At 36.2% G+C, this 14,029-nt stretch overlaps 1 protein-coding gene across 1 annotated transcript in view; it reads right to left on the bottom strand.

Annotated features, from left to right (window-relative positions):
• NKAP (NFKB activating protein) overlaps window positions 1–14,029 on the bottom strand; it is a 43,816-nt gene that overhangs the window by 8,832 nt on the left and 20,955 nt on the right. Inside the window, exons 3-7 of the mRNA XM_077145966.1 lie at window positions 4,632–4,702; window positions 4,297–4,437; window positions 2,114–2,177; window positions 841–950; window positions 668–743 (exon numbers count right to left, since the gene is read on the bottom strand). Of these exons, the coding sequence (XP_077002081.1) occupies window positions 668–743; window positions 841–950; window positions 2,114–2,177; window positions 4,297–4,437; window positions 4,632–4,702 (462 nt within the window). The remainder of the gene's footprint in view (window positions 1–667; window positions 744–840; window positions 951–2,113; window positions 2,178–4,296; window positions 4,438–4,631; window positions 4,703–14,029) is intronic.

The raw sequence follows: 14,029 nt of genomic DNA, 5'->3' as shown, positions 1-14,029 counted from the left end.
CAAGCACTGACCTGACTTTTACTGTGAGGATATTTTGTGGACTTAAATCATCAGTAATTTGATTGCATCTGTGGCCGATTACATCTACAATCAATTGAGAAGACTGCCTTCAAGAATAAGAGAAGTCTCATCCAATCAGTTGATGGCCTTAAAAGGAGAAATGATGGTTTCAGCAGTCAGAAGGGGGAATTTACATCTCTACTTCAGGCAGCCAATTTCTCCAAAGGAGTTCATAGAAAACCTTCATCAGATTTCCCAGCTTGCAGTCTGCCCTGTGAAATTTGGAATATGCTCATCCCCAGTCACATGAGCCAACTCCTATAGAAAAAAATCTCATAATATTTACTACATATATATATATCCTGTTGGTTCTGATCCCCTAGAGAACCCTAATACAGATGGTAAGGATTTTAACCGGAAGAAAGTGGTAGCTGAGAAGGGAAAAGAGAGCAGGGAAGAGAAGGGAAGGCATGTTGGAGGAAGAAACAAGCTGAACAAGACACAAAAGTGGGTGCACAATAAATACGGGGAACTTTTAGTGGTCCCAGCTCTCTTGGGGTTCAAGGTATACATAACAAGTAGTGGAGGGAGATGAGGTTGGCAAAGTTAAGTTGGGACTATAATTTTTGGAAGGTACTTTAGATATTGTAAATATACTACTACTTACTTCAAAGGTTTATCATCTTGAGAGGCAAGTGTTTTTGGAGCCTCTGGTCCAATTAAATCTGAGGGTTCTTCAGGTTCTGCACAAAAGATGTTCAGAAACATATTAACATTTTGATTAAGTGGTTAATTTAATATTTCATCCGTTCTGAGTCAAAGTTTTTTTGAAGAATTTACTTGATCGATCCTTCCAGGGATTCTCAAGAAATTCTTCTTGGGAATCTTTAGAGCTGGAATCACTGTTCTCTTTTCTATTCTTTTTAGACTTCTTTTTCTTGTACTTCTTCCTGTAGTGATTATAATTTGATACAAATTGGCAATATTTCCACGTTAAAGGGCATCTTTTTTTCAAGACGATGCAGAGCAAGACTGATTAAAATGATTTGAATTCCAGCAATGAAATACAATTTTCATGTTGTAGAAAGATGAATGAAACAAAGCAATTAAAACAAGCTCTTACCAATTTGAGTATCATTAATTTAAAAAGTAACAGATGAAAATAAGTAAAATATGTTTAAATCCTTGGGTTCATAATGATACTAAAACAATACACCTCATTAGCATCTATATCCTTTGGAAGACATTAGGAAATTAACTCATTATTTTGAAAACAAAGCCAAACAATTATCCTCTCCTTCCTATACAATTTGTACTTCAGAGTAACCAAACAGTTGATGAGGGTAAGCTTCTCTTACAGAATTATTCTACCTAATAAATGAATGACAAAATTAGACCATCACTACTTTGCAATCATTAATGCAAAATAAGGATCAAGTCAATGACCATCAATGGCTGCAAATATGACAAAAGAAACAACTAGACATGATCTGTCTCCAGATGGAAGTACAGAGCACTGCCTATATACTATTCTTGCCAAAAACTCAAATCTGAACCTTGTCAGACCTCTAGACCTAACTACCAACTTACAGGAAATAGAGAGGACAGAGAATATTTTAATGGGACACTGTAAGAATGTAATCAGCAAAATGCATAATGCAGGAAATTCTACAGGATAAATGATCTGGATTCTTCATCAAAAAATTACAAGAACAAAGAGGGAAAGGAAACCTATCACTTTAAAGAGATCTAAGAGATATGACATATCAACCAATTGTAATTTATGGATACTATTTGGATCCTGACTTCAACTGTAAAAAAAAAAAACTGAGGAAAATTGAGGAATTATTGTTAAATTTCTTCAGGCAAAAAAAATGGTATTGTGGTTATAGTTTTTTAAAAAAGAGTGCCTATCTTCTGGAGAAAAATGATGAACTTGTATCTGGTAATGTTTTCAAAATAATTGGGGGTGGTGGAGATTACCCAGGAGTTAACTGTTCAAGATGGAGAATTGGTACATGGGTTATCACTACATTATTTTTTGTAATTTTATATACATTTGAACTTTTCCCTAATAAAAAATAAAGCAAAAAACAAAAAACAAAAAACCGACGATCTGTGTTTCTTCTTCTTTTCCTTTTTCTTGGCTTTCTTCGTTCTCCTTTTTGTATCTTCACCTGCAAATTGAAGCACATTATAATTGGGAAAAAAATTAACTATTCCCTAAACCCTTCTGAATAGATTAATACCCTATTGCTGTCCCATTTGTTGCTCTAGAGAAATTAATTAATTCAACCCTTTATTGCTATTTTTCAGGAATTGTGCTAGGCACTGGGAACACAAATATTGAAGTCACACTAGGTATGAGATGATAAAGGGGGATTATTTTCAATTTTATTGCATGAAATAATGGCATTGTGGTTAAATAGGAAAATGTCCTTATTTTTTAGAGATGCATACAGAAATATTTAGGATTGAAGTATGATGATATTTGTAATTTATGTTGAATACCTTAGGTGATAAGTTTATGGTATTAATTATATATTCTCTTTACTTCCTGGAATGTTTGAAGACTTTAATAAAAAACAAAAACAAAAACCTTTGTGTATGTTGTATGTTAGAGAAAGGAAGATGTTTCCCAGGAGTTTGGTCTACTGAAGAGATAGGTAAGTAAAGAGATAAACAGAATCCGCAGTGACAAGAAAGCATGGAGAGCTGTGGGCATACAGAGGGGTCTGAAACTCAAACTGATTTGGGCAGAGTGGTTAAGGAATGGTTAGCCAGAAAAAGGTGACTCTTAAGCTTGTTCTTTTTTTATCTGAAGACTATTTTTTCTTGTTTAAACAATAGGAGGCATTGTCTAAAACAATAATGAAGGAGATGGTCAACATACACGATAAGTATATTGGTCTGATAAGACATAGAATCATCTAGGCAGATTACACAGTTAAAAACCTTTTATAGCTTCTGACAAAGAGCAAACAAATAATCCAAGAAAACACTGTCATTTTAACAGAGTAAAAACCAAATTCTTGTTTTGCATGAAGATACATCTGATAACAAAACTATTAAAAATCTTATAAAACTAACATTTTACCCAACCTTAACCACAACCAATAAAATTTACTTCCAATGAGACTTCTACAACTTTCTATATCTATCTATTTGGTCCTACACATTCCTGCAAAAACATTTCCTGCATACTTTACATATTTAAATTATCAAAAAAGATCTAGAAATCAATCTTCATGCCAACATCCTACAAAACACAATTCTTCTTATTTTTTTTCTTTTTTGTGAAAAATAACATACATACAGAAAAAGCTAGTTCTTTTTAAAATCAGTTTTATTACAAAAGTAACGCATGTCCATTGCTGAACTGAGTAAGCCAAGTTGGTAGAGGGAAAGACAGGTATAGGCAGACGGACTCTCTGTAACACCAAAGGAGTCATGAGGAATACTGAGAAAATAGGAAATTGTTCTCAGACTTCAGAGGATGGTTAAACAGAGAGTGACAGGTTATACAGGATTAGAGAGGAATCAAGTAGGTGTGAACTTTACCCTGAAGGCTATAGAAAACTACTGAAGGAATTTAAGTAGGGGACTGAAATGCTAAAACTTTTTTTAAGTCTTTCAGCAGTAAGGAGGAAGAAAAGTGACAATGGGGGCCAGAACACCCGGGTGGCACCATAGGAAAGGGCACCTTCATGTAATGTATCAACCCCAGAGGAGGCACCTCTTGTCAATCATGAGCCAGGAAAGGGCACAGAAAGATGGCTTTTTGTGATGTGCCATCTGTGAAGGAGTGCATTCTATAAACTGGCAGTCAGCCTAAAAGGGTGCTTCATAGTGATCCTTTTGAAAACAGCAGGAAGGTACCCTTTGGTTATAAGAACTAAACAAGAAAACATTGTCATTTTAACTAAACACCCACGGGGCTAATGTAGCCTTGTGTGGCTTGGTTTGGCATCACATGCCTTGTAAAATCAACGTACAACCCACCCAGAGTCAGGTTGCTTAGGTCCGAATCTTAATGGTGTGACCTCGGAATGTAATAATGTATAACCTACTCTGTGCCTCCATTTTCCCATCTATAAGGTGCATCCTACAGTTATTCTATGTATTAAATGGTAAAACTGAAGATAAATCAGTTAGCACAGGGCCTGGCACAAAGTCAGTGGACACTCAAAAAATCTTGGGTATTATTTTTTGTTTTTAAGAAATTTCTTCTAAAATAAGTTTTAAGAAGTAAAATAGCTTTGAAACAAGGCTTATGAACCACATTGTCTTTCTTACCACTAGAGTCTGTTTCAGAATCAGAGTCACTGTCACTATCGTCAGAATACTTCTTATGTTTTCGTTTGGATGATTTTTTCTTTCTTCTTTTCTTGGACCTTTCTTTTGAATGACTAGATTTCTTCTTCTTCTTTCTTTCTTCTATATAAAATACAAATAAAACACTAACTTCTAAAGAACTAATTCTAAGTAACAAACTTAATGTACTTGGAATACTAAAAAGGAATTGTGATGGGCAATTTAATTAAAAACAAAGTCTAATGTTCAACTATTTATAAACTTATTTCTTTAAACAACCCCCTCCCCCCAAAAAACCCTCTGTATTTAAAAAATACCTTCTGAAGTAGAAGCTGATGTAGTACTTTTCTTTGGCTCTTCATCCTCTACTGGTGTATGTTCATCAGAGCTGAATTTAAAGAAAATGGCTGTTAAGAATTAGAGAAGTGATCAAACATGGACCACAGAGTATAAAATTATGGTCTTAGGGCAGGCCATGGTGGCTCAGCAGGCGGAATTCTCACCTGCCATGCTGGAGACCTTGGTTCAATTCCCGGTGCCTGCCCATGCAAAAAAAAAGGTCTTAAAATGTTTCCAGAATGATAATGACTTTCCAGCAGTACAGCCTTTTTTGGGGGGGTAAAAGTACAGTTTAAGGGTCTACAACTCCCATATTTACATAATAATTACATTTGCATAATGATTTAGAATTTACAAAGCGCTATTCAAACTGAAAGTAACATGGAGGATTTATATTTTCAGAAGAAACCACAAGGCATGGTAGGGACATAGGAACCAGACAAAAGAAACTGGAGTTAAGGGGACAAATGAACTAAACAAACTGTATGAGGGACTTCCGTGAAAATGGAGGAATAGGGAGAGAGATGCAGGGCCCACTCCTCTCTCAAGAGCAGTGAGTAGACAGGCAGAAACTGTCCAAATAAACTGTTCTGGGGTTCTGGAGTCAAGGCAAGTTCTGTGCAGTATTCAGGAAAGTATATGAGGAAGAGACCGAGAAACCGCAATTATAGACTGTGAATAATTCTGTCCATGGCTCCTGGTACCCACTCCCCACCCTTGAGGCAAGCAGCATTTGGCAATCCACTCCTTGCCTGGCAGACTGCTGCAAACTGTGATGGTCAAGGGAGTCTTCTGCCCCAAGTACAGAGGGGGACAACATCCCAGTACTGATCCAGCTGTTCTAGCTTGACCTGGTCAGGTGTCCCTGCACCATAGTTCCAACCAGTCAGAAGCAGAACTGGCAATGTGTCATAAATAGTCTGCCTTCATATGGCAAAGAGGAATAGGTTGGTGGCTGAAGAGCACCATCTGCTGGGCAGGTCACAAAAGCGCACTTTTAGGGAACTGTCAAAAAGGAGGTTGTGTGAGAAGAGGGCCAGCTGCTGGGGAGGCCAGGAAAGTGCAACTTTGGGAAGTAGAAGGGAAAAAAAGACTTAAAAAAAAAAACGTTTAAAATTGTATAATATAACAAATATACAAAGCAAAGAAAGAAAAAAAAAGCAAGAGTTTTCAAAGCACTTTTTAACATGTAGTTACAGGACAGATCCCAGAGTTTGTCATGGGCTACCATACAATCCTCACAGATTTTTCCTTCTAGCTGCTCCAGAGTATAGGAGGCTAGAAGGAATATTTTTTTTTATCCATACAATTGACTTTTTTTTCTTAAAAAAGATTTTAGAAAAAAAAAAAAGATTTTAGAGTCTTTCCTGACCTCCCCAGGGCCCTTTGGATCTGGTCTATGCCTCAGCTTTGGGTACCTGGCCCTGTTTTGACATGGACATACAGACAAATCAACTGTCAAAGAAGATCCCTAACTAAACCCAATTAATGACAAAATCCTAGACAAAAGAGAGAAACCGACCTCCAGAAAAAAAAAAAAATCATCAAGATAATCAGATGCCCAGATATCAGCAAAAAACTGCAAGGCAAACCAAGAAACAGGAAGATATGGCCCAGTTAAAGGAACAAATTAAAAAGTTGGAGTAGATACAGAATTTGCAACAACTAATCAAAGATGTTCAAACAAATCTCCTAAATCAATTCAAGGAGATGGCTAATAAGATAAGGGGTATTAAGAAGGCACGAGGTGAGCATAATGAAGAATTTGAAAGCATGTAAAGAAAAATAACAGACCTTATGAGAATGAAAGGCACAACAGATGGAATTTAAAATAAACGAGAGGCATATGACAACAGATTTACAGAGGCAGAAGAAAAAAATAATGAGCTAGAATACAGAGCATCTGAATTCGAACAGAAAGAGAAAAGAATGGATATATTTGAGCAGGGTCTCAAGGAAATGATTGACAACACAAAGTGCACAAACATATGTGTCATGGCTGTCCCAGAAGAAAAGGGAAAAGGGGCAGAAAGGTTATTTGAGGAAATAATGGCTGAAAATTTTCCAACTCTTAAAAAACACTTAAATATGCACATCCAGAAGGGCAATATACTTCAAACAGAATGAATCTGAACAGATCCACCCCAAGAAACATACAAATCAGACTATGTACACAACCAAGATAGAGAATTCTGAAATCAGTAAGAGAAAAGTGATTCACCAAACACAAGAAAGCCAAATAAGTGCTAATTTCTCATCAGAAAATATGGAGGAAAGGTAGTGAAAGGTTCTGAAAGAAAAACTACCAGCCAAGAATTCTTTACCCAGCAAAACCCTCCTTCAAAAATGATGGAACAGTTTTAAATGATCACAGATAATAGAAGGTGAAAGAGTTTGTCAACAAGACACCTGCCCTACAAGAAATACTAAAGGGAGTTTTGGAGGCTGAAAAAAAAGACAGGAGAGAAAGGCTTGGAGGAAAGTGTAGAAATGAAGATAATCAATAAGGGTAACTAAAAGGATTAAAAGAGAAAAATATATATATGACAAATAAAAGCCAAAGGATAAAAGGTTGAAGTGAAGTACTGCCTTTCCAGTAATAATACTTGATGTTTTTTTTAACCTTATACTGATTATTTATATCAAGAGAATTTCAAGAGTATAATTGATGTATTTGATGGACACAAATTTTATTCTGTCACACACAATTACAGGAGCACAGTTCAACTGAATGAAAATATAGTTGGCACTGAGGGGTGCTTCTATTCATTTATTACTATCATAAGCATGTTTTGTTACAGGAACAACAATGATAATTAAAATTACAGAACTGCTCAACTTGTAAATTTAGTAAGTGGAGGAGGCAACTACATAATATAAACAGAGACTAAGCGCCCAAACATATTTTCACATTTTAGATTATTCTTCATTCTATAACTAGAATTGAGGGCTAGAATCTACTAGTAATATCATCGTTCAAATATCCCTGGCCAAGGAGTTCAAGTCAACAAGCATTCCAAATCATTTTCCAAAATCTTATTTAGTTTATTTTAAAAAGAAATAAATGTCAAAACACACAAGGCATGGCTTGCTGATATGTTATGCTTAAAACAAGCTGTTAAATGATGAAATCTGCATCTAGAAAAAATACACCTTTTACGACTTGGCATTTGTTTCACCTTACATGATAATCAAGAAATGAGTAGCCGTTATAGCACTTATACCCAACTATATCTAATACAGTATCTCCCAGACTTCCAGTTTCTAAAATTCTAGAGGAAGTGGGACAATTTGAACTGCTAATACTCTACATGGTAGTAATATTACCTCTTGGCCATTGGCCCAATACTAAACCTGTTTTTCAGTATACAAAATATGCTGAAAATATTTCTCTTCAACACATTTCAATTAATGTAATTAAACAGAAGGTGACTATTCCCTTCTAGAAAAGTTAGATTTAGGTATGAAAATCTTGCCATATAGTTGTTAAATTAATTTATGGAACATTTTTAGGGTCAAAGACCATACTATATTCTTCAATTTAGAGCCTGTGCTAAATGCACGTAAAAGTAACTACAAACATAAACACATTAGTCATTTAAAAAACGAAAACTACTATTTTTATCCCTATAGTACCTTTATAAATGTATCACTTGCTTTTATGCAAATTAAGGATAAATTTCAAAACTCTACTTTGAAATTTATATGCCTACTATGCACAAAAATATACGCATATTAGTTCTAATCAGAAATTTTAGCTATGTGAAAATTTTAACTTTGAAACAAGTAATTGTGTACAGAAGTTAAATTTTTGATCCAAGCACATCTCAAATATATTGTTTTAATGTAAAAAAAATTTTTGATGAAAACACTTCTGTCTTTTTAGCCCATTCTCTCATAAATGCAATATTTTCCTTAAAGTAAAATAGTTTCAGATGAACATTTGACTTAAACTCTGATTTTGTGAAAAAGAAATAAAATTATTCACCCTTACTGCTACTTTCAGATGTGAGATGTTATTACATTATAGTAAATACTATAATGCTTATAACCTAATAACTTGAAATTCAATTTATACTGCTTATCAAAGATGACTGATATACATTTGTAAATTTAAAATTCTGGATCCTTTAAAAAAACAAAATTTCTGTCTAACATGTAAATATGGTATCTTAAAAATCAATGCGGGACTTCTGTCAAGATGGTGGCTGAGCAATGTGCATGTTTTAGTTCGTTCTCAAGAACAACTACTAAATAACCAGAAACAGTACAGAACAGCTCCTGGGGCCACGTCAGTGACTGGACACACAGCGTACCCCAGTCTGGACCAGCTGGACCAGTGCCAGCCGTCCCAGAACCGTGAGTTCCCCAAGGCGCAGCAGCCGGCGCCCCTCCCCCACAGGCTGCTTCCCAGAGGGGAAAGGAAAGACTTTACCAGCAGCAGAGACTGAGCCCAACCAAACGCCAATTGTGGAATTAATTAACAAATTCTGACTACTAAAAATAGGCCCCCAGCTCAGGTGAACCTGCTCAAAGAGGAGGTCGCTCATTTTTGCACAGGCTCCAGGGGGCAGGGCTGATGGAAAAAGAAAAAAAAAAAAAGGAACAGGTTTTTGTGGCTGTGTTTCTACAAAGGCTTGACTGCCTTTGGATTCAGCGGCAGGATTTCTCAGGCTGCAACTGCCCCAGGCATAGGCAGAAACAAACTTGTTTGAGGGCTTATCTGGAGTCTGTGCCGTCCCCAGGGGAGGGGTGAAGCTCAACTCAGGTGGAATCCTTCCCTCAAGGAATTCAGACACCAGGGCTTGGTAATTTGAAGCCATTAAAACAAGCCTACAACCTCCTCTGTCTCCACCACACCCCCAGTACAGCAAGTCTTCCAAAGTTAAAGGTACCCACATCATCTTATGCTGGTGGGACCCGCAGGCACACAAGCGCCACCTACAGGGCAGGATAAGAAAAACAGAGTCCAGAGACTTCACAGGAAAGTCTTTCAACCTGCTGGGTCTCACCCTCAGGGAAAACCAACACAGGTGACTCTTTCCTCCTGACAGGAGGCCAGTTTGGTCTGGGAAAATCTGGCTTGGGTCTATAATACCTAAGAAGACCCCCCTAAGGGTGGGGGGAAAAAGGCACCATACAAGCAGGGCAAGAAACAAGAAATAAAGAACTGAAAAATTCTCCTCTGTTAAACAAAACCTAAGCTAGAGGTCCAGAAAAAGCTGAACTGAATGTTAAAGAACAGACAGACAACAAATTCATCCAGCAAGAAAACCCAAGGTAAAAGAAGTGAAAGCAATCTCCAGAATAAACTAATTAAGGTAATTAAATGCCTAGATGCCAGCAAAAAATAACAAATCACACAAGGAAAATTGAAGATATGGCCCAGTCAAAGGAACAAACCAACAATTCAAATGACATATAGGAGCTGAAACATTTAATTCAGAATATATGAACAGACATGGAACACCTCATCCAAAATGAAATCAATGAATTGAGGGAGGATATAAAGAAGGCAAGGAATGAACAGAAAGAAGAAACTGAAAGTCTGAAAGAAACAAATCACAGAACTTATGGGAATGAAAGGCACGGTAGAAGAGATGAAAAAAACAATGGAAACCTACAATGGTAGATTTCGAGAGACAGAACATAGGATTTCTGAACTGGAGGATGGAACATCTGAAATTCAGCGAGAAAAAGAAAATATAGGGAAAAAAACGGAACAATATGAGCAGGGCTCAGGGAACTGAATCACAATATGAAGCGCATGAATATACGTGTTGTGGGTGTCCCAGAAGGAGAAGAGAAGGGAAAAGGAGGAGAAAAACTAATGGAGGAAATCATCACGGAAAATTTCCCAACTCTTATGAAGGGCTTTAAATTTCAGATCCAAGAAGTGCAGCGTACCCCAAAGAGAATAGATCCAAATAGATGTACTCCAAGACATTTACTAATCAGAACGTCAGAGGTCAAAGAGAAAGAGAGAATCTTGAAAGCAGCAAGAGAAAAGCAATCAATCACACACAAGGGAAGCCCAATAAGACTATGCGTAGATTTCTCAGCAGAAACCATGGAGGCAAGAAGACAGTGGGATGATACATTTAAATTACTAAAAGAGAAAAACTGCCAACCAAAAATTCTATATCCAGCAAAATTGTCCTTCAAAAATGAGGGGGAAATTAAACATTTTCAGACAAAAAATCACTGTGAGAATTTGTGACCAAGAGACGAGCTCTGCAAGAAATACTAAAGGGATCACTAGAGACAGATATGAAGGCAGAAGAGAGAGGTGTGGACAAGAGTATAGAAAGGAAGACCATGAGTAAAGGTAAAAAGAAGGAAAATTAGAAGGACATATAAAAGTCAAAAGGCAAAAAGCCCGGGCAGTAAGAATACTGATGTTGATGGATTAAGCTTCCCAATCAGGGGCATGGACTGGCAGAATGGATTAGGGAATGGGACCCATCTATATGCTGTCTCTACTCAAAGGACATGAGGGCAAGGACACAAATGGACATTTGCACACCAATGTTTATGGCAGCATTATTTACAATTACCAAGAGATGGAAACAGCCATCATATATATGATGGAATATTATGCAGCTGTAAGACAAAACAAAGTTATGAAGTATGTAACAACATGGATGGACCTTAAGGACATTATGCTGAGTGAGGTTAGCCAGAAACAAAAGGACAAATACTATATGGTCTCACTGAGATGAACTGACATTAGTGAATAAACTTGGAATATTTCGTTGGTAATAGAGACCATCAGTAGATAGAAATATTGTAAGATATTGGGTAATAGGAGCTGAAGGGATACAGATTGTGCAACAGGACTGAATATAAAAACTCAGAAATGGATAGCACAATACTACCTAACTGTAATACAATATGTTAAAACACTGAATGAAGCTGAATGTGAGAATGATAGAGGGAGGAGGCCTGGGGGCATAAATGAAATCAGAAAGAAAGATAGACAATAAAGACTGAGATGGTATAATCTAGGAATGCCTAGAGTGTATAATGATAGTGACTAAACGTACAAATTCAAAAGATGTTTTTGCATGAGGAAGAACAAAGGAAGGTCATTACTGCAGGGTGCTGAAAATAGAAGGCAATTAATATTTTAAAATTTCAACTTATGTGTGAGACTAAAGCAAAAAATGTTTATTTGGTACAAAATTTATATTCTGACTAGTGCATTTCCTAATATAACTTATGTAGATAGCTTGGTTGAACAACGTTAAGTACATGAAACCTTGGGTAGGACATGAGATTTTGTTGGTTTGTCCAGAGTGATGCCCTGACGAATCCCAGAGTGATTTGATCAGTGAGTGGAAAAGTATTTGCAAAGTCCCCTTCAGGGAATGGTGAGAACGGGGGAAAATTCAACCTCCCCAAGTTGAATTCTTGATATTCTCACAAGCAGTGTGGACAACCAAAGCTATAGGCTGATCCCCCAGTCTTGGGGTTTGTTCATATGAAACTTAACCCCACAGGGGATAGGTCAAGTGTACTTAAAATTAGGCCTAAGAGTCACCCCCAAGAGAACCTCTTTTGTTACTCAGATGTGGCCTCTCTCTCCAGCCAACACAACAAGCAAACTTACCACCCTCCCCCTGTCTACATGGGGCATGACTCCCAGGGGTGTGGACCTTCCTGGCAACATGGGACAGAAATCCTAGAATGAGCTGAGACTCGGCATCAAGGGATTGAGAAAAACCCTAGAATGAGCTGAGACTCAGGATTAAGTGATTGAGAAAACCTCCTCGACCAAAAGGGGGAAGAGTGAAATGAGACAAAGTGTCAGTGGCTGAGAGATTTCAAACAGAGTCGAGAAGTTATCCTGGAGGTTATTCTTACACATTAAACAGACATCACCTTGTTGTCCAAGATGTAATGGAGAGGCTGGAGGGAACTGCCTGAAAATGTAGAGCTGTGTTTCCAGTAGCCATGCTTCTTGATGATGATTGTATAGTGATATAGCTTTCACAATGTGACTGTGTGATTGTGAAAACCTTGTGTCTGATGCTCCTTTTATCTACCTTGTCAACAGACGAGTAGAATATATGGAATAAAAATAAATAATAGGGGGAACACATGTTAAAATAAATTTAGTTCGAAATGCTAGTGATCAATGAAAGGGAGGAGTAAGGGGTATGGTATGTATAACTTTTTTTTTCTGTTTTCGTTTTATTTTTCTGTTGTCTTTTTATTTCTTTTTCTGAATTGATGCAAATGTTCTAAGAAATGATCATGATGATGAATATGCAACTATGTGATGATATTGTGAACTGCTGAGTATATATGTAGAACAGAATTTTCATATGTTGGGAATGTTTGTGTTTCTTCCTTGTAATATATATTTTTTAATTTAAAAATTAATAAAAAAATAAAAAAGGGAAACATTTTCATTATACTAAAGAGCTACAAAATAATAAAATATCCTAATAGCATTTTTGAAAATACCACAAAAAATCTCAAATTCTTACAGCAAAAAATATATTTTTACAAATGAAACATATTCAAAGGCTGGAAAGATAATATACTAATTGATAAAAGCAATGATGCTTGAGTCAAAAGGCCTAGCTTGAATCCCAAATCTGACACTTTCTAGCTGATGCAAATTTCTTAAATTTGTTAAATCTCAAGTTTTAGATGTAAGATGGGAGACAATAACTCCCATTTTGAGGACTGTTTTGAGGAAAAGATCATGTACATGAAAAGACAGCACAATATCTGAAACACATTAAGTCCCTAATAAATATTGACTATACATACTAAGCAGTGATTTACTTTGGGGTCAAATATTTTCTGAAATAAGATATCTTTATATAAAGAACTTTTTATTCTAAGAATTTTAAACAAACCAAAAAACACAAGAACAACGAAAAGGTGGGGGAGAATAGGGGGCATACCTGCCAGTTAGGTATTACAGAATTATATTACAATAATCATGAGACTAAGAACCACAAGTCTCCTAATTTGTTATTTTCACTGTGTCTTGGCAGTAACTTCCTATCTATTTTAACACTGCATTGTGCCATTTTCAAAACACATTCAGAAGATCTAAAACGAATTATATTTTATTCTCATAAATTTTTAGAAAAAATAATTACCATATTGGCCTAAACAAACAAAAAAAGGCCTAGAAGAGCTGCACACAAATAAAACTAGTCATACAGACGTTATATACTAGAATAAAGATGGTTATTTGGGAATTTCAAGCAATTTATCTGGTACCTAATATTTTCACATTGTTCCTACTTCAAACCTCAAATACATTAATCTTTATTTTTTATAAATCATCTACGATAATGTATTAGTTATGTTATTGGAGTGATCAAGGGATACTAAATTTTTTTTTTCTACA

The sequence above is a fragment of the Tamandua tetradactyla genome, chromosome X (genome assembly GCF_023851605.1).
Source record: "Tamandua tetradactyla isolate mTamTet1 chromosome X, mTamTet1.pri, whole genome shotgun sequence".
Taxonomy (NCBI): domain Eukaryota; kingdom Metazoa; phylum Chordata; class Mammalia; order Pilosa; family Myrmecophagidae; genus Tamandua; species Tamandua tetradactyla.
The sequence above is the reverse complement of the archived record's forward strand: the minus strand, read 5'-3'. Positions and strand labels throughout refer to the sequence as shown.